We start from the raw sequence: 21,338 nt of genomic DNA on the forward strand, positions 1-21,338 counted from the left end.
ACCTACATAACATACTCTTTCTGCCTATGTTGCGTGCTGCATCTCAGAAAGTGAGGGCTTCTAACAGTTTCCTTGAGGTGTGTGTGGTTTCAACACATGTCCTCCTTTCAAAGGCATCCATCACAGACCCTGGTGTTAGTGTTTTTTGTCTCTCAGTCTTAAAGGGGTTGGTATGGTTATGAGGAATGTTCACATTCAGGGGCGTTCACTGTTGAAGTTCTCAGGCAGGAAGATTCCAAGCCGAGAAGGGACTAGGCAGTCGTTCTGGGATGTAGAGGTGGGAAAATCTGTGGTAGAGCAGGAAGGACTGAGAGCAGGCTCAGCAAGCATGTTCTGTGATGGGTCCGATAGTTAGGGGCTTGGGCTTTGCGGGCCAGGCGGCCTGTGCTGCAGCTGCTGTATTCTGCCATTGCAGTGTGAAAGCAGTGTAGGCCCTACGGAAATGAATGAACATGGCTGAGTGCCAAGAAAACCCTATTTATAGACACTGATACTGGGTTGCAGTTTGCTGACCCTAACCTAGAGGAACACAACTGTTCTCTTTCCACCTTTTCTGATTGTGGCCTTTTGAGTTGGAGGCCACCTGGAGGTGAGGCTCCGAGAGGCCCACCCAAGGGCCGTGATATGATGGAAACAGAATCTAAATTGTGATGACGTAGCGAAGGCACTGCAGATATTTGGGGGTCAGGACTTTTACATAAGGAATTTGAGGGCCTTTCTGCCACATAAGAGGGAGTAGCTCTGGGCCTGTGTAACTACCCTAACTTGGGTTCTCACCCTGGGGGAGTCTCCACCCCCAAGATACCTGGGAATGTGTGGAGACATTTCTGGTTGTCACCAGTGAGGGAGTGGGTGCTACTGGCATCTAGTGGGTAGAGGCCCGGGATGCTGTCAAATGTCCTGCAGTTCACAGGACATCCTCCCCAACCCCTAAATGTCAAACTTGAGGAGATTGAGGAGTCCTGCTCACCACTGCTTCTGTCAGCCCTTTATTTTGTACTTGTTGTCAGTCATATGGCTGTGGAATTATAGGCTATGGGGCATTAAATTACAAAATTTAGTGCCTGTGTTTGCTGACATAAATATGAGGATGGTTGGACTCTCATCTAATATTTGGGTTCATGATGCTTTTAGTTTTTTCCTTTTTTAAAAACATCTTTGTCATTCATTTAAATATAAGCCTCAAAAATTGATACAGGCCAGGCATGGTGGCTCACACTTTGTACTCCCTGTGCTTTAGGAGGCCAAAGCAGGAGGATCACTTGAGGCCAGAAGTTTGAGACCATCCTGGGCAACATAGTAACACCCCCATCTTTACCAGAAAAGGAAAAAAATAATAATTAGCCAGAGGTGGTAACATATACCTGTAGTCCCAACTGCTCAAGAGGTTGAGGCAGGAGAATCGCTTGAGCCTGGGAGGTTGAGCCTTCAGCGAGCTATGATTGCACCACTGCACTCCAGCCTGGGCAACACAGTGAGACCCTGTCACTAAAACAAAACAAAATGCTGATATAACACTAAGATTTATATGAGATCCAGGCTACATTGGGGGATGGGGCACCGCCTGCCTTTCTATCTATAGAGTAAGCTTCAGAGTTTATTTTTCACAACTTCACAGGCCACATCATATGTGTAGGTGAACCCACTGCTGACTCCATCTACTGCCAGAAAGAGACTCATCGTGGTCAAATTAAATTCTTCATATGTCAGTGAAAAATCAGTGTCTTAGAGATGTCATGACCAGAGTGCGTGTATTCCTGAAATTTGTTTGAAGGCCCGGCGCACATTGTGTAGAAACTGTGTTCAATCTATCTTAAAGATAATTAAAATCCAGAAATTAATTTCTGGCTGGAAAATAGGTCATAATGGACCTGGATATCAGAAGTACTAGGTTAAAGACCACGGTCATCAGGAAAACAGGATGAGCTCCTGCTCCTTGGAAGCAGTAGCGTCAGTGCCTTCCAAGGCAGTCTGCTCTGAAATCTTGGGCACGTGCATCTGTGTTGAACTGTGGCCAGAGGAGGAGGAGATGAAAGGGAGGCGGTGCTCTTTTCCTTACATGCATTGTCCAGCTCATATGATGTGGATTTCCCTGGTAGTGGCTTGCTCTTGCTAGGTGGAGCATTTTCAAGAGGGCTTCCTTCCTGTCACCATAGCATCTGCCGTTGACGTGCATGTAGGCTTTGGATGAAAGCCCCAGCCAGCCACTAATTAACCCAGAAGGGTGGCGGGGCACAGAAAGGACCTTTTCTGAATGCCTCATCATGGGGATTTTTTTCTTTTCTTTCTTTTTTTTTTAGATGGAGTCTCGCTCTGTCGTCCTGGCTGCAGTGCAGTGGCACAATCTTGGGTCACTGCAACCTCTGTTTCCCAGGTTCAAGTGATTCTCCTGCTTCAGCCTCCTGAGTAGCTGGGATTACAGGCGTGCGCCACAACGCCCAGTTAATTTTTTTGTATTTTTAGTACACATGGGGTTTCGCTATGTTGGCCAGTCTGGTCTCAAACTCCTGGCCTCAAGTAATCTGCCCGCCTCAGCCTCCCAGAGTGCTGGGATTACAGGCGTGAGCCACCGTGTCCCGCCAGGGATGATTTTATTCTGTGAAAAGCGGCGTTCCTTTTCTAACACAAAACCTCTCCTCTGCTCTGCCCTCCCAACCCTGTAGCCTCATTTCCTATATAGTTGTTTTCATACTGATTATCTCTGAAGACATTGCCAGGTTGTTTTTGTTTGTTTTGAGACAAGGTCTTGCTCTGTTACCCAGGCTGGAGTATAGTGGCGCGATCTCGGCTCACTGCAGCCTCCGCCTCCCAGGTTCAAGGGATTGTCGTGCCTCAGACTCCCAAATAGCTGGGAATACAGGGGCATGCCTCCACACCTAGCTAATTTTTGTATTTTTTGTAGAGATGGGGTTTCACTGTGTTGCCCAGGCTGGTCTCAAACTCCTGGACTCAAGTGAGCCACCACGCCCAGCCGACATTGCTAGGTTTTCTTTACATTTTAATAAATATGAATAGTCCATGTTCAGAGTAGAAACTACACGTGTAGAAAGATACACATGCAGTTGGGAGCCGTGCTTTTCCCACACAGCCCCCTGTCACGGACGTTGCCCCTGCCTGAAATGCTGTTTTCCTGGCTGCATCTTACGCCACTAGTTTATTCCATATTTAAATGGAGGTGTCACTGCTTGGCACTGGAGCTCTAGTAACGAAGAAATAATTCTTTGATTATATTTACCATTTCAGACCATTGACTCCAAGTAAATAAATATAACCGTAAAACTAATGGGAAATTTTTCTTTGCGGGGAATAGTTTCTTACTGAAAGTATTATATATCTGATTGTGGGTAAATGGAGAGAAGTGTATGAAAGAAAGAAAGCAACATAAAATATTTTTATGCATTTCTCCCCAAACTTTTCCTCTGTATGTGTTTTCCTACAGATTTGGGTCAAACTGTAACCTTTTTGGCCCTCTTTTCTGTTTTGTTGTCGTCCCCTGCCACCCAGTTTGGGACATATCATAAATATCTTTCCATTAACCTAGCTTTGAAATTTTTAACTTGCACTGGAAGAGCACAGCGTTTAATGTCAAGCAACGTAACTTTAAATCCTAGCTTCGCTGGGATTTAAGTTGGTTATCTTCCCTAAGCCTTTATTTGTTAAACCTATAAAATGATAATAAGAGTAATGGTCATATTTATCTCTTGGAGTTATGACTGGGGAGATCGATCGCATCGTGCACATAGCACTCACACCTGATAGCTAGCATACAATCCATGCCGTGTATTGGTTTCTAAAATCATCTTCATGGCGGCCTGCTAGTTCCCGTATGTGTTCACTGCAATGTATTTCATCGTGCTGTCACTGGACAATGAGATTGTTTCACGAACCACACATTTGGCTTCTTTACAATTACATATTATGAAAAGACGTGCAAAGTGGTAAAACAAGCCTGTGTCAGCCCCCAAATAAGCTGCTCCCCAGGCAGATGTTAGAAAAGGTGTATTGGGATTTATATGTAAACTTTATACATACATTTAAAATTCTGTCTTAAGCTGGTTACTGAAATGAAAATAAACTCAGTTTACATCTGAGCAGAGAAAAGAGCCGCTGCCTCCAAATGGGCAGAGTTTGCTCGTTTCCATGAAGCAACTTGGAGAAAGAGGTGCCCTTTAGAGGCTGAGGTCAGTTCAAGCAGATCTTCCAGTGACCCTGGCTCAGTCCAGTCTGCATGGAGACAAGCCCCAAAGACCTGAGCCTTGTCCAGACCATCCCTCCAAGCAATGGATTCTTCCAGCACAGACGCCAACAGCCTAACTAATAGCAGCCTAACTAATGACACTCACTTTCTCAGGTCCCTTCAGAAACCAAGGGCTGCTTTAGAAGATCTTTAAGATGTTTACATAACAGGGCAAATGGCTGAAAGATAAAGCTTCCCCTCCAGTGATGTCAGAGGAGCTCCGTGCGTTGCCCTTCCTACAATACACAGCCCCTTCATCAGCTCGTGCTTCCTTCGCTGTTTCAGAACACGGTTGGCCTCTTGGCAAGAAACGAACTTGCCCGTTCTGTCCTTAACTACCAGCACCAGCTCGCCAGCAGGCCCCATGTGATTCTACTTTTTAAGATAATTGAAACAGCAATTAAGATTTTGTTGTTTGGGGCCAGTGTTCTCCCAGAGAATGATGGCATATTGAGTGCTCTAACTACGTACTCAATGAAATGAAACTCTTAAACAGCCGTTTCTCCTGGGACTGAATGCTGAACTGTTTTGTGAAGGGAACTGCGAATTAATAGGACCTTTGGCCACCTTGAAACCAAGGCTTAAAAAAAAAATACTATAAATAATCTCCCCTTCAGCTTCTTGACGGCTCTAAACCCCAAATTATCACTTATATTGAATTACTTATCTTTAGCAGAGAAACTTCAGAAATGCCATCAGCCCATGCTCATTTGTTCTTCTTTGCCTTCTTCAAGCAGCACAGTGAGAGAATGTTGTGGCTTTAACCCAAAGTGGAAGGTGGTTATTTCGTTTTTGTGCAATCACAACTCCAAACACCTCAAATCAACCTAATTGAAGGTGTCTTTAATCAAAGCTGGGTCAGGCAAGAAAATAAACACAGTTGCTCTAATTAAGACTCCCCTCTCATCCCTGTCCTGTTTGGGGCCAAGGAGGAGCTCTGAGTGCTGCCAATATCTCCTTTATTTTAGAACTGGAGAAATTGGAAAACATCCACAGGAGTTCTCAGAACTCGAAGGCTGGAAGCGGATGCTGTTCGGGAAACTGGTTAGGTGTTAGAATGCGGCTTGTGTCTCCAGCTGTACATACTAGAAAAGAATGCCCAAACACAGGCCTCTGGTGGTAGTTCTTTTTGGTTGGGCTTTATGTGTGCCACCTTCACCTTGCCTGCTTGATGTTGCTGATGAGCCAGGACGAGGAGTCGAGCCCTGAGTGGCCATGGGCAAGGCAGGTGTGTGTTTCCCTGATCCTCTCCTGCTGACCCTTCAGGTCTCTCTTTGGGAATTGCTGGAGGAGCTAAAATACCAGCTCCCACATACTGGATATTTTCTGTGCATCGGGCTCTGCATAAAAGCATTGACTCCTCACACTCTCCCCTTTACATAGGGGCTATTTTGTATTCAGTTTAGAGATACGGAAACAGCCATATAACTGACCCTCCAATCCCAGGGCTAGATAGTGGTGCAGCTGCCCCTAGAAGTCAGGGTCTCTGGCGCTTGGCCAAAGGCTCCCTGAGTCCCACATCTTTACCTGTTCTCTGTGGCTCTCAGGACGTGAGCTACCTTATCTCTAGCCAATAAGCCTATACGGATGGGGACTCTCACCCTGATTTACCCTAACTTTATTGTAATAAAGTCATAACTGTCATAAGAAGTAATAGTTGCAATAAAAAGTAGTAATTGTAATAAAGCATGAACATTCCAAACTCCATGTTATTTGTCTGCAAAAATAGTTCTTGGCACAGAAGACAAAGGCGGACTTCTTCCCACAGAATACATAGCTGTCGATGGCGCTTTGCTTTGAACCTTGGTGCAGAGGGCAGTCCTCACCCCCTGGGCTGAGGGGTGCATGTGACACATCATTAAAAGTCAAAAATCATTTTCATAGAACAGGTCCTCCCCACAGGTACACACAGAGCTCCTGTGCTTCTCTCCTCTTTCTCTGGCTTCTTCCAAAATCGTGGGTCTTGTCTCCATCAGTCAAGAATTTAACTTGTCTTTCTTCCAAAACATCCCCCTCCTCTTCCGTGAAGGAAGGTGCTTGTGGACTGGCCTTAGGAAATGTCGCCCAGACAGGAACGGCACACCAGTGTGCCATCACTCAAGCCAGAAATGAGGTTTGCAGTGGCCTTGTCTCTGCTTGAGAGTTCTGCTACACTACGAATACCACTATAATAGCAGCACATTTATTTGTGGGAAATTAAACAGCAAAGCCCTGGGTGGGGGATCCATAATTTACCAGCTTCCTGTGAAATTTAGTTCTGGTCTTAGAAAAAAGAGGAGGAGGAGGCATTTTTATTCCCAGCCTTGTGTGTGGTGAGGTTTGTCTGGAACAGTGGCTCTTGCAGAGGAATACTGGCCAGGTGACTCACTTGAGTCAAAAAACTGAAGAAGATCCGTGAAAACAACCACCACCTTCAAGTGAGCCGCTTAGAGATAAGCGCAGCTAAACACCGGGACACCCAGCTGATGGATGGTTTCTCTTGATTTTGGTGTGATGAAGCCCACAGAGCTGAAGGGCATTAAATACAGCTGTTAGGGTTAGGAGTCCATTCAGAGAATATTCTCATGCTTGTATCTAATAATCTAAGAATATATATGTAGATTCTACAATTTTTGGAATTAGGTTTTAAAAGAAAAATAATCATTTAAAAGCTAGCGAAGTGTTTGTTGGGGGAGAAAAGTTTGATCCAAATATTAAATCAGTCTTAAAAAATTAAAATATGTACTTGAGATGGAGCAGTCAGTCTTATATTACATCCCGGCTCGATTGCAGGCCATGGATAGTTTTTGTTCTGTTTTCTCTTCTGCTTAGAAATCAAAAACCCTTTAGAAAGTTAACAGTGTATTCGGGAAAGCATTCCAATCCTTGGACCCTAACTTATACATTTAAATACAATGAATCTGTGATCAGAAAGCAGAAAGCCAGAGCTGAAGCAGAAGTTTTTCTAGTTGGAAGAAAGAAAGATGCATAATGCAAATTAGAGGAATGGATAATTAAAAACGGCCCGTAATCCCCATCTCCTCAGGATCTTATATTCTCATTCTCCATAGTTCTATACAAACACATGCACAGACACCTGTATTTATCACAGATGCTCCTGGGGTGGGGAATATTAACCAGGCTGTGTATACAGGTGTTTCATCTCCACGAATCAGGGTATCTGCTCTTATTTTGAGGCAAGATCTCGCTCTGTCACCCAAGATCTCACTCCACTCACTGGAGTGCAGTGGCATAATCATGGCTCACTGCAGCCTCAGCCTCCTGGGCTCAAGCAAACCTCTTGCCTTAGCCTCCTGAGTAGCTAAGACCACAGGCATGTGCTACCATACTTGGCTAATTTTTTAAATTTTTTTGTAGAGACGGCATCTCCCTATGTTGCCAAGGCTGGCCTCTAACTCCTAAGCTCAAGCGGTCCTCCCATCTCAGCCTCTTAGAGTGCTGGGATTACAGGCATGAGCCATTGCGCCCAGCTGGTACATTTTCAGTGGTCAGGTCACCAAGCGGCGTCTGAGCCTGCACCAGTTGCCTTACTTTATAAATGGAGTTCATTTCAAACACAAAATGCTTTTTTTTCCTCTAAAGAGCAATGGTTCTCGGCCAGCTGCAGTTTTGCAATGTGGGACATTTGGCAACATGTGCAGGCATTTTTGGTTGTCACCACTGCAAGGAGGTTGGGGGAGTCCAAGGATGCTGCAGAACATCGTGCTGTGCCTGGAACAGGCTCGCTATTTTTTTTTTTTTTTCTTTCTTCCCCCAGAGTAAAAGAGGAAAGGAGCTAGGCATGGCAAACAAGAAGGGCAGCTGGGAAGCTGGGGTGTTTGCCAGGTCCTGCCAGACATAGTTTCCTGTCTGTGCCTCAGTTTCCTCACCTGTAACATGCAGCGATGAGATGAGATGCTCTCCAAGATTGGTCCTTTCCAGCTGCCCTCACTGGGAGGTGGCACCATGCCCTGCCTCCCAGGCTGACTCGTCCTTTGTAATTCTCTTCCTTTCCACGGGACTCCAGATTCATGCCAGTCCCGCTAGCCCTGTTGCCCTGTTCCTAAGCCTGTCCAGAAATCCTCGGGACTAAGTGAGGCTGAAGCTATAGCGCTCTGCTCTTCCTACCTTTTTAAGAGGTCTTACATTGTAAAACTTCAATTTTTCAAACACTCACTGGCTCACAGAAAAAAATAAAATAAAAAGCTGCAATTGTGAAAATGTAATTGCTCAACTTCAGCTCATGCTCCAGATCAGTGATTTTCTCTTTTAGCCAAACTTCTTTATAATTATTTCCTTTATTTTTATAATAGATTCTTCAAAATTAATTTCAAAATTCCTTATCTACCGTCTTTCACAAATGTATGTATAGCCTAGAGAATTTTGGTAATAATTTTGTGATACATTTATATTGGGATTTGTAGCTGCCAGCATTTTTTTTTTTTTTTTTTGAGAAAGGGTCTCACTTCCGTCGCCCAGGCTGGAGTGCAGTGGAGTGATCGCGGCTCACTGCAGCCTCGACTTCCCAGGCTCAGATGATTCTCCCACCTCAGTCTCCTGAGTAGCTGGGACTACAGGCGTGCACCACCGCACTCAGCTAGTTTTTTCGTTTTTTTGTTTGTTTGTTTTGTTTTGTTTTTGTAGAGACAGAGTTTTGCCGTGTTGCCCAGGCAGATCTCAAACTCCTGGGCTCAAGCCATCCGCCTGCCTCGGCCTCCCAAATTGCTGGGATGATAGGTGTGTGCCACTGTGCCTGGCCCAAGCCATTTTTTCAGTCCATTTTTTTTGCTCCTCCTAGTAACCCTTCGTAGCAACCAGCCTTCCATTGTTCAGTCACCAGAAGTTAATGATAGAAAACCAGAGATTTCCAGCTGTGCAAGATGTAGAGAGAAACCGAAACTCTATACATTTGCTATTGGCACTGTGTTGCCCATAGTCACTGCAGCACTCAGCATCACCAAAAGCCTGCCCAGTGCTGCGACATTCTTTAGATAGATTTTTGTTGTTTTATTTTGTCTCCTTAAATAATATTTAATTTTTCATTAGGTCATGCTATGATTTCATAGCTTATTTTGTCTCTAATAATTTTCTTCTGCATGCTGTCTTTTGAGAGACCTCTCCAGAGTTCAAGCACAAATCCTAGGACAGACTTGTATTTTGACTGTCAAGTTTTCATTGCAGTATGTGCAAAAGTACAGAAATGTCACCAAATTAAGCAAAGAAGATAAGAATTTTTGAATGGCAGTGTTCTGGCAACTATAAAATAAAGTCTTTTAAGAGTGCACAGTGAGAGGTGGAATGATGCCAGGGCAGCTGCGTTCATTATCTCTTGCTGGATAAGAGACGACCACACGTTTAGCAGCTTGAAACAACACACATTTATTCTCTCACCGCGGCTGCGGGTCACGGGTCCAGGCACAGCACAGCTGGGGCCAGTGCTCAGCGTCCCACAAGGCTTGGTCCGGGTGTCAGCCAGGCTGCGCTCTCCTTTAAACTCAGGGGTTTTCTTCCAAGCACAGGTTGTTGGTAGAATTCAGTTCCTGTGGCTGCAGGACTGAGACCCTCAGCTCCCTGCAGGCTGCCTGCCATTGCCTGGACAGATCATGCAATGTGGTGTTAATAATCACAGGAGAGAAATGTGGTCAACCTTGCCATATAATGTAACCTAACCTAGGGAGTGGTGCCCCATCTCCTTGAGACATTCTGGAAGCAAGTGACAGATCTTGCCCATACTCAAGGGTCGGGAGTATACCAGGGCAGGACTTTGTGGGGGTAAGGTATGTCCCTGGCAGTAACCATTACTTTGAATCCTCCTATTAAATGTAAAATATCTTCCAACTTGAACATATACTTTGTACTTTTCTCCCCCTAAACAAACAAAAACTTAATCCTCATTCAACAATGAAAGTTTTGCTGCCTGTAAAGATACTTGAAAATGTGTGCTATAGACACTGAAGACAGTTCCCAAACAGCCTAAAGATGTTTAGTGCTGGCTGTTTAGTGCTGGCCGGGTGCGGCAGCTCACGCCTGTAATCCCATCACTTTGGAAGTCTGAGGCAGGTGGATCGCTTGAGTTCAGAAGCTGAACACCAGCCTGGGTGACAGCAAAACCTTGACTCTACAAAAAGAACCAAAAAATTAGCTGGGCGTGCTGATGCCCACCTTTGGTCACAGCTACTCGGGAGGCTGAGGTGAGAGGATTGCTTGAGCCCAGGAGGTGGAGGTTGCAGTAAGCCCAGATCATGCCACTGCTCTCCAGCCTGGGCAACACTGCAAGACTCTGTCTCAAAAAAAAAAAAAAAGAAAAAAAGAGGCCAGGTGTGGTGGCTTACGCCCGTAATCCCAGCACTTTGGGAAGCCGAGGTGGGTGGGTCACGAGGTCAGGAGATCGAGACCATCCTGGCCAACATGGTGAAACCCCGTCTCTACAAAAAATACAAAAATTAGCCGGGCGTGGTGGCGGGCGCCTGTCGTCCCAGCTACTCGGGAGGCTGAGGCAGGAGAATCCCTTGAACCCAGGAGGCGGAGGATGCAGTGAGCTGAGATCGCACCACTGCACTCCAGCCTGGCAACAGAGGGAGACTCCGTCTCAAAAGAAAAAAGATGTTTAGTGTTGGTGACATCATTGACGTTAGTTGCGGCCTTTCTGGGGCTGCCCAGCTGTTCGGAGTGAGCAGCTCTTACTGATGTATGAATTCTGGTTTGTTCATGGACAACAGAGTTCTTTCCTTGCTTGTTCCCTTTGGGCTGGTTTGCTCTTGTGTCTAACCGGGTGGTGTCTAAGAAAACCAGACTCTGTCTTGGCTGTCTCACACAGAAGCCCCTGAACGTTTTACTGCCCATCCTCCCTCCCCAGATTTCTGCCTGCCTTCTGGGCACCAGAAGTCTTAGCCAGACGGATGCAGCGGATTCTGTGGTGAAACACAAATGACAGAGGTGCTCCCTGCCTTCTGTGTTCTGGTTTTCCACCAGGAGCCCTGGCCTCCTTGCAGAAACATCGAGGTGACATGTAGCATGACCGAGCTCGCTGGCGCCTCTTCATCGTGCTGCCACCGCCCTGCAGGAAGAGGGGCCATGCAGTCAGTCTTGCACCACTTTCAACGTTTGCGAGGGAGAGGTACTGCGGTTCCTCATGTGGCCAGGACCGTGTGGTCACTCTTTGGGGGTGTTGACATGGCCGCGGGTGTACTCGGTCACCTCTCCGTGTGTCCAAAAAAGTGCTCAGTGTTGAATCCAGCCACGTCTGCCTGAGTGCACTTTGGGATTCCATTCCTGCCGCTTATGGGGCGCGCTGCGGATCCCTGCATGCACAGAGCTTTATTGAACGCATAGTCAGTTGTTTGTTGTCGTGCTCTGTTGCCCCTGCTTCTGGCTTCGTTCATGTGGTTTTTGCTCAGTTCTTCCCTGGCCTTAGGAAATAGGCCAACTCTTGTTTTTTTGGAAAACATTTCACCTGGGCATATTTTTCTATCTATAATTATGGAATTTTTATGTAATCACATAATTATAAAATATAACAATCAGATATTAATTACCTTCATGTGTATAATAGCATGGATATTATTTTCTTTAATCATCTCAAAAAAAAAGAGAAAAATACAAGCAGTGTTTCAAAACTCTCTTCTCTTTTTGAACAGAGGGTGGTTCCCACTTCATCAACACCTCATCGCCGCGAGGTGAGGCTAAGATGAGCATAACCAGTGACGAGGTGAACTTTCTGGTGTATCGGTATCTCCAGGAGTCAGGTAAGAGGCTTGGTTTTCTGTCAGTAGGAAATTCATCTTCAGCATCTTACAAGCAGAAGGATCAACGCTTAATTCAAAACCAGGCTGTAGGAGAAGAAGAAGAGCTAAGAAGGTTCTTAGTGCTGATGGGGAGAAGAGAAGGTTCTGGAGCTGTGCCAACCCCGGGTGGAAAGAGGGAATGTGTTCTTTCTTCCCTTGACACTTCTGTGCAGATGAATCAGGAGGGAATCAAGAGCGGTTGTGGTGAATGTGGAAAGGACGGAAGCAGTGCGGGGCTCTTGGCCTCCACCTCGGCGAGGGCATGCATGAGCTGGTGTGTGTGTTTGAACCTCTTCGATTTTGCTCCAGAGATTTATTCAGCTCCCCAGCCTCCCCTACTCCCCGCCCCCTAAATGGGCTGCTAGGCAATTTTCTAAAACTTAGGAATCGTCGTAGCGTCTTCCAACATTTTTGATTACCACTGAGACATTACTTTATGGTTAGTAAGTAAACAGCCAATCACATGTGTTCGTTGTTGACAAGACAGACTTTGAGCTGAGTGAAAACCTATTTAGATTTTAAAACTTAGAAGATACGTAATTTAAGACCTGCAAAATGGCATTGGTGAAAAACGTCCTGATACCCACCTACTCGTTCAGCTTAAGAAACAAACCTCTCAGGTGCATTGGAAACCCTGCCCATGTTTGCGTCCCCGCCTTCCTCGATGATAATGACCCTGGTGGACTTGCTGTTTGTTATCTCCGCGTGTTTACTACACACAACCGTTTTCCTAAGCAACATAACAGTGCAGGGGGATTCGTTTCCTAGGGCTGCTATAATGACGTACCGCAAACTGGGGTGGCTTAAAAAGAAGTATGTTGTCTCCTAGTTCCTGAGGACAGAAGTCCAAGATGAAGGTGTAGGCGGGTCGGTTCCTTCTGAGGGGAAGTCTCTCCTGTGCCCCTGCCTGGCTCCTGGGGCCTCTTGCTGCAGTCTTTGAACTCCTTGGCTTGTAGGCACATCACCCTCATCTCTGTGTTCAGATTTGTCCACATTTCCTCGTGGTAAAGACAGATTGGATTCGGAATTTACCCTCCTCCAAGACAACCTCATTTTAGCTGTTGTTTTTGAATACAGCAATAATTACATCTGCAGTGACCCTGTTTCTAAATAGTGTCACATTCTGAGGTGTGCTGTTGGTGAACACTGCAACCTGTGAATTTGTGGAGGAGGGGGCACACTTCAACTCATAACAGTGGGTTTGGGATTTTAAGTTGGGTTTTAAGCTTCGTGCCCTTGATATCAGATTGTATATATTCTGGAACTTGATTATTTGAAAAGGAAACCCCAGTTCCTAGGCCCCCTCCTCCCAGAGATGCGTGTATTCGATTTGAGGGAAAACCAGTCTACGATCCTCTAGGCATGGGTTCTCTCACAGCTGGCCTGGTAGGGTAGGATGTAGGCATTGGAGCCACACAGAATGGCTCGAGCTCTGATCCTCGAACAAGTCTGAGTGAGGCCTGTTCATTTGAGCCTGGGTTTCCTTGCCCAGGCAAATGTGCTCAAATACGTCAGGCACGTAGCACATTGTAAGTGCGTGCCTTTCCCATCCAAGCCTGGGTCTCTGTCCCTTGCGCTCCCAGCTAGTGTTATTCATGGAAAGTACACATTCTTTCTGCATATATATTAGATGCCTGTGATTGGCTGTTGCCAGAACATAGTATAAGAAATTGGTATACAAAACAAAATATGTACTGCCGCACTCTGGAAGTCAGGGAAATGATAACTGCTCTGCTAATACCTCAACCTCGGCTCTTAGAGGAGCACAGGTGGTCTCCTGCCTCAGAGCCCAGAGCTTTCCAGAGGTGCCTGCAAATGGAAATCCATGTACCAAACCCTGCTTCCCTGTCGACTTGTGGCATGGAATTTGAGATTCTTTCCATTTAGCAACACCTCTGCACAAGGACACGATGAAGGCCAAAGAGACTCACAGCTCTTGTGTAAACAAGTCCCAGGCTGGAACTGTCGGGTGTGAAGGACCACGTGCTCCGTAACCTGGAGACAGAGCCTTGCTGCTGGCTGGTCCCCAGGGCCACGGAGCATGAGCTTTGCTGGCTTCTTGAAATAAACACAGAAACCCCCATCCCTCCCCAGAAAGGTCGGCTTCCTTATTCAGTGTTTGTTTATGAAGCTTCTGTAACCAGGCAGCTGAGAGGGAGAGTTGGAGCACAACAATGCATAGACCTTGGCAAATGTCAACTTTGTGTAACATCTGTGAGCTCCATTCCTGATTCATCAGTGTCACTGAAGTATAATAACACTTCTTAGGCAGAGTTGATATTGAAGAGAGAGACTGTTGCACTTTCTTCAGCTCACTGTGTGTATTGTGGAACTTTTTAGAGCACCCTGCAAGGTTGTATTCAAAGGAAGAAGGGAGCAAAGAAATACTTAATGTTAAAATGTTCATTCTGGGGTTATTTTCTATGTTTGTCTCAAGTCCTAAAGTTTTGGTTAGGTCAATAGTCATTGAGCCCCCATCAAGAAAGCACACCTTGTCAGCCTATCGCTGTCTCCCTTCTACCTTAAATAAAAAGGAAAACATTTCCCTGATCATGCTTCCTCCTCAAGCACCTGTACTCTTATTCCTGCACCCCACCAAACTCATTAAAAACAGGTTCTGCATCTCAGAAGATGATTCGTTCCTCAGCTCCCTCCACTCTGGCTTTCTCCACTAGAAGTTGTCAGTAAATTCTGGGTTTCCAGATCCAGTGATCTTCCTGCAACTGGCATTCCTCCTTCCCCGGTCATCCCTCCTTACCTGTGTGTGGCAGGAAGCGAGTGGGGGGTGGGCAGTGAGGCAGGGGGTAGGTGTTTCCCTGCAGTGCAGCAGGACAGCTGCTTCCCTGGAAGGTCTGCTAGAACACTCAACCCCACCTTCCAGGTACAGTGATGGACAAGTTTTCCAGAGTCACCAAGCATGTGGCCTGAGCCCTGCTTCTCTGCCCTGGACCCAGCAGACCAGGTGCCGCTCCTGTCCATCCGTTCATCTCCTTCACCAGTGTCTCTCTTCCTCCCCTCTGCCAGTATCCATGGTGTCAGTTAGGATGTATTAAGCTGCAAGGAGGACTCTTCAGTGGAGCACTGATGGCCTTAGACAGCAGGGAAGCAGGGTGTTGAAGAAGGATCCAAGACACATCTCTTCAAACTCGGGAAAGAACCTCAAAAACAGATGTGTTTTGTTCCTCTGCCCACAACAGGCAGAAGTCAGGTCATCTGGCTTTTAGCAAACCACATATATTTCCCTACCTGTGTGGATTAGTGGATTTTCATTGTTGCCCTTGTTACTTGTCCAAAGCGAGGGCTTTGCCCATCAGAAGCACTCAATAGATGTTACCCACAGGCGATATCTCATAGCAGCAGACTCATGGCAGTCTGAAAGAGGAAACTGGTTAAAGCAAGAATGTTAAGTAGTAGGGAACTTTTGCATTACCAAGCTCTAGTGCCAAAATGGATTTGTTGGTTTTTGCATGAGTTCAGCAGTCTGGCTTTGACGGATGATATGGTTTGGCCATATCTCATCTTGAATTGTAGCTCCCGTAATTCCCACATGTCATGGGGAGGGACCCAGTGGGAAGTAAATGAATCATGGGAGCAGGTTTTCCCGTGCTGTTCTCGTGATAAGTGAATAGGTCTCACGAGACCTGATGGTTGAATGAAGGGGAGTTGCCTTGCACACCTCTTTCCTGCAGCCATGTAAGATGTGACTTTGCGCCTCCTTCACCTTCTGCCATGATTGTGAGGCCTCCCCAGCCATGTGGAACTGTGAGTCCATTAAACCTCTTTCCTTTGTAAATTACCCAGTCTCAGGTATGTCTGTATTAGCAGCATGAAAATGGACTAATACAATGTGTGAGTCCATTGGCTTCTGTCTTACGGGATCCATTGCCTGGTCACTTGTGCCATCTGGGCAGTTTTTAAGAATCACATGGTGGCCATGTGCCTTTCCCATGAACTCATGTTACCATCCCAGGAGGAGAGAAGCAAGGGAGTGAGCCCCTATAAATGTGCACAGCCTGCACCTGCTGTAGTGAGCAGCTCCCCCAAATGCTGGGGGAATCGTGAGTTGTTTGCCCCCGCATATTTCTGAATACAGCAAGGGAAGTGGAAGTCCATTTTCCACTTTGTATGGAAAGAGAGAAAATTTGGCAAGTGAGTCCCTGTAAACATATTATTTCCTCTGGGACTTCATCCCAAAATCCAAACTATAAAGAAAACATGTTCTCCCAGACCCACATTTTTGGCATAAATTAAATAATTCACAGGAACTTGCAAAACGGTATGAGGAATACAGGGGGACAGAACCACAGATTCAAACTGAATTTAACTGAGAAAGAGCTGCCTGCAAGATAATCGGGTGATAGATTCGGGGGAAAGGGAGGTACTGTGAAAAATTTTGTTTTTTGAGACTCACTCACGCTGAGGGTGTCACTCTGTTGCCCAGGCTGGAGTGCAGTGGCACGATCACGGCTCACTGCAGCCTCTCCCTCCCAAGCTCAATTGATCCTCCCACCTCAGCTGCCCGAGTAGCTGGGACTATAGGCTTGTGCCACAAGAAATTATGCCCAGCTAATTTCTTATTTTCTGTTTTTTTTTTTTTATTTGTAGAAACAGGGTCTCACTATGTTGCCCAATCTGCTCTCAAACTCCTGGGTTCAAGAGATCCCCCCACCCTGGCCTCGTAAGGTGCTAGGATTACGGGCATGAGCCACTGCATCACCTGGCCAAAAATATTTTTTAAAGAAGTAGAAGATACTGTCTGAAGAGGAAAGAAGGAAGGAATGTGCGGAGCTGGCTTGAGCATGATCAACACACAGAACAGTTCTGTCACCCTCAAAATTGCCTCGTGTCCCTTTGTAGTCGGCTCCTCTTCCACCCCCACCCTGCCCCGGCAACCACCACTGCTCTGTCCCTAGAGTTTTGCCCTTGCAGGAATGGCATAGAGATGGCATCACATATTGTGTAGTCCTGAAAGTGTGACGTCTTTCACTCAACCTCATGCATTTGAGATTCATGCGTGCTGTTGTGTGCACCAGCCATTCATTCTTGAATAGCTAAGTGGTGTTCCATTTTGAATGCTGTTTCTGCGATCTGTTTATGCATCCTCTTATGGAGGGACATTTGCGTTCTTTCCAGGTTTTGGTGATTCCAACATAAAGTTACAAAAAAGATTTTCATACAGGTCATTTGTGTGAACGTAGGTTTTCATTTCTCTTGGGTAAATATCTTGGAGTGGGGTTGCTGGGTCGTGTGATAAGTGTAGGTTTCACTTTATCAGAAACCAGTGCATTCTTTTCCATCTAAGGCAGAGGCAGGACACATCGTAAACATGACTGGTTTTATAGAGATGAGTTGAGTCACAGAGCTCCTCTGCCTGTCGCACAAGGCATATTGGAAAGTATGTAAAGGGACGTTAGCCCTGGCGTATATATCTGCAGGACGCTCATGAAGTGTAATTCTTCCTTTGAGGATTTGCAGCTAGCCTTCTGGACTAATTTCATGAACCTGTCAGGGTCACAGTTTCCATGGGCAGACATGAATGTAGCCCAGGTCGGCTGAATGACAGAGCGTGCTTGTTTGCATACCTTCCCCTCCTTAAGCAGTGCCGTTGGTCTAACCTTCTGCTTAAAAATAGAAAACTCTGTACAGCCTCGTCAGCCCTCCGGTGGATAAGCCCAGGCATCTGGGCAAGGCAAAGGCCAGGCTTCCAGATAGCAGGATTCCGCAGGCTGGGCCCTGTGGCGGCCACGGAAGCTCTCTGTGCATTTGCCCACATACTGATGGTATCAAAGTCATCGAAAACCCAGCGAAGTATTTCCCTACCTGGAGCTTTGTGACTGACGCCTACACACCACCAGGAACAGGCAGACAAGTTAATAAAAACCATGTGATGATGGTGGTGGTGACAGTACTGAAGAAAAAGAAACACAAGTAGAAATGGAATTTCACTAACGTTGTGTCCGGCACAGGGATGTTAGCAAGGTCTGTGTCCATGACGGCAGTAATTTTAAACACTGTGGCCACTAAAAGGAGCTTGTCACCGTAATAAATGGTAAAAATTCACTTCTCACACACGCTGCATTCCCAGAGTGAGGAACTTCTGGCTTAGCTGTAAAGATTTAAAGACCCTAGAGGATGGTTGAAATCTCCTTATTCAGTGGAACTTATGTTCTGATTTGCCCTGATTCGTAGCTGAGAGGCCAATCTATTATACATTTTTCTTGCCTCCATTAACGTCACCAAACATGGGTTATTCAGAGTGAGAGTATCACTAGTTATCAAAAGTGAGCATCTACACTCTGGGCACTCTTGTTTTCCTAAAGAGCCCATTTCCGCACACACGACTAGCTGGGTAGAAGTAGGCATGCTCCTTTTGTTTACATAATGTATATATGGCTCTGTGTTATATGTCATCCTTGCTCATAAGGAGGATAGTTGCTATGGTCCCAGTGTTTCTGTTCCCCCAAATTCCTATGTTGAAATCCTAACCCCCAAGGGGATGGTATTTGGGGGTGGGGCCTTTAGGAGGTGATGAAGTCATGAGGAGAGCTCCTTTGCCCCTTCTACCATGTGGGAACACAGTGAGAAGGCGCCGTCTATGAACCGGGAAGCGGGTTCTCACCAGACACCCAATCTGCCACGTGTTGATCGTGGACTCCCAACGTCCAGAACTGTGAGACACACATGTTGTTTATAAGCCACCTACTCTATGTATTTTGGTAGAACAGCCCGAACAGAGTAAGATAATAGTGAAGTAGTACATCCACATGCCCAGACTTTCAGGGTTGTGAATATAACTTAGTGACATTTGTCATTCATTTCATGAAGCTTCCATGCCAAGAAAATAATTAATAAGAAAGATTTCTACCCAGTGTGGAGGCCCACGCCTATAATCCCAGCACTTCGGGAGGTTGAGGTGGGTGGATTGCTTTGAGCCCAGGAGTTCAAGACCAACCTGGGCAATAAATACAAAAATTAGCCGGGTGTGGTGGTTCATGCCTGCAGTCCCAACTACTCAGGAGACTGAGGCAGGAGGATTGCCTAAGCCTGGGAGGTCAAGGCTGTGGTGAACCATAATTGTGCTATTGCACTCTGGACTGGGTGACAGAGTGAGACCCTGTCTGAAAAAAAAAGAGTCTTGCTGGGTGACACACTTCACCTGCAGTGCTTCTCTCTGGTGGCGATGCCATTCAGGTGAGTTAGCCTAAGAGGAGTGCACGGAAGAGTGAGTGAGAACTCAGCGGCCTCCTCTTTCCACAACAAACACAAGCACAGAGATAAAAGGCTGTGCTGAGCGCCCAACACACGGCGAGGTTATACTGTCCAGAAAGAGTACCTGGCAGATGACCCAGCAAGTTCACAGCGGGTAAGCTGGCGTGGGTCTTGGTTAGAGTGAGGTGGAGCGGAGAGGAAGGTTCCCTGTTCTTCAACACTTTCTACAGAAACATGAGACTGAGGGTGAAGTGGTCCCCTCTCAAAAAGCACCAGGTGTCTTGTGGGGGCCTGATGCTGAGGGATGGGTTGTAGCTCATGCCCTGTAGAAGAGAACACTGTTCAAAGCCAACCAGTCTGGACTCAAGAGGGGTCCTGGGAGCCTCAGTCTGTCCGTGAAAGAAGCACTTCCCTGAGGCTTCCCTGTGTTCCAATGCCCTTCATATCCTAGGCCGCCGAGCAGGGTGCTGTCAGTCAAGTGGGATTCATCATCCTCGAGTTTCTGCCGGAGTGGAGGCCAGGCTGTGTGCTGGGCTGATCTCCTCCTGTTGCATCTGTGAGCTGCCGTTGTGAGGACGGTGGCTTGAGAGAGCTGAACAGAAAGACATGCCCCCTCCTTCCAAGACTGACCTCACACTTTAGGGGAGCAGTACAGTGTCCTTTAGAAAACCTCAGCAGAAGCAACCCAGAAGTCCATTGACAGAGGAAATTCCATCAACAGAACGTGTCCATCCATACAGTGGCATATCATGACTCAGCTTTGAAAAGGAAGGAAATTCTGACACAGGCTCCAACACGGATGACACTCGAAGACATTATGCCAAGTGAAATTAGCCAGTCACAAAAGGCAAATACTGTAGGATTCCACTTAGAAGGGATACCTTGAGGAGTCTAATCCAAAAAGACAGGCAGTGGAAGGGTGGTTGCTGGGGGACGGGGAGAAGCAGGGGACGTGGAGTTGCTGTTTAATGGGTACAGTTTCCATTTTGCAAAATGAATAGAGTTCTGGGGATGGTTGATGGTGATGGTTGCACAGTAGGGTGAATGCAGCTAATGCCACTGAACTGTGCACTAAAAAATGGTTAAGATGGAGGCCAAGGTGGGAGGATCACTGGAGGCCAGGAGTTCAAGACAAGCTTGGACAACATAGCAAGACCCTGTCTCAACAACAAAAAAATTTTTCAAAAATTAGCCAGGCATGGGCTCACACCTGCAGTCCCAGCTACTCAGAAGGCTGAGGTGGGGGGATCACTTGAGCCTGGGAGGTGAAGGCTGCAGTGAGTTATGATCACACCATTGCATGCCAGCCTGGACAAAAGAGTGAGACCCTGTCTCTTAAAAATTTTTTTAAAAATGGTTAGCATGATATATTTTATGTTATATGTATTTTACCACGATTTTAGGGTGAGGTCATGGTATTACAGGTGAGAAGTTCCATGTGTAGATTGTTTTTCAGAGTTTAGAAAATTAGTCTCAAAGGGAAGAGAGAACCACCTGTATTCACAGTAATATTACTATTATTAATATTACATGATAAGGGCTTTTTCATAGTCCTATATCAGTGTTTGGGGCAAATTCCTGGCACAGCTAGTATCATTTGTAAGCTACATTGGTGTCTGACAAAATCTGGTTATTTAAAAAATTAAACAGAAAATAGTGACTTATTTATAATATAGCAATATTCTGGACATATGGCCAGTGTCCATCAGTGGGCGTAGTTGAAGCAAGCTGTGGCATGCCTGTGCCGTGGAGCACTGCTCAGCTGTGAAAAGGAAGGAGTTGTGGGTAGGCACAGCAAGTTGGAGGAACCCCCAGAGAAATGTGCCGAGTAGAACAGGCCACATCAGAAGATGGCAGACTGGGCCAGGTGCGGTGGCTCATGCCTGTAATCCCTGCACTTTAGGAGGCCTAGGTGGGCAGATCACTTGAGATCAGGAGTTTGAGACCAGCCTGGCCAATATGGTGAAACCCCATCTCTACTAAAAATACAAAAAAATTAGCCGGGCGTGGTGGCACATGCCAGTAGTCCCAGCTACTCTGGAGGCTGAGGCAGGAGAAACGCTGGAACCCAGGAGGTGGAGGTTGCCGTGAGCCGAAATTGCACAACTGCACTCCAGCCTGGGCGACAG

At 46.4% G+C, this 21,338-nt stretch overlaps 1 protein-coding gene across 7 annotated transcripts in view; it reads left to right on the forward strand.

Annotated features, from left to right (window-relative positions):
* TBL1X (transducin beta like 1 X-linked) overlaps window positions 1-21,338 on the forward strand; it is a 256,300-nt gene that overhangs the window by 178,933 nt on the left and 56,029 nt on the right. For 3 of the 7 annotated variants that reach the window (XM_063660435.1, XM_063660436.1, XM_054470828.2), the window contains exon 3: window positions 11,854-11,961. The exons of 2 other annotated variants lie outside the window; for them this stretch is intronic. In XM_063660435.1, the coding sequence (XP_063516505.1) occupies window positions 11,904-11,961 (58 nt within the window). In that variant the 5' untranslated portion in view covers window positions 11,854-11,903. Of the gene's footprint in view, window positions 1-11,188; window positions 11,334-11,853; window positions 11,962-21,338 lie in introns of all 7 variants that reach the window. 2 more of the 7 variants (XM_054470824.2, XM_054470825.2) reach the window with 1 other exon arrangement.

This window comes from Pongo pygmaeus, chromosome X (assembly GCF_028885625.2).
Source record: "Pongo pygmaeus isolate AG05252 chromosome X, NHGRI_mPonPyg2-v2.0_pri, whole genome shotgun sequence".
In the NCBI taxonomy this organism is placed as follows: domain Eukaryota; kingdom Metazoa; phylum Chordata; class Mammalia; order Primates; family Hominidae; genus Pongo; species Pongo pygmaeus.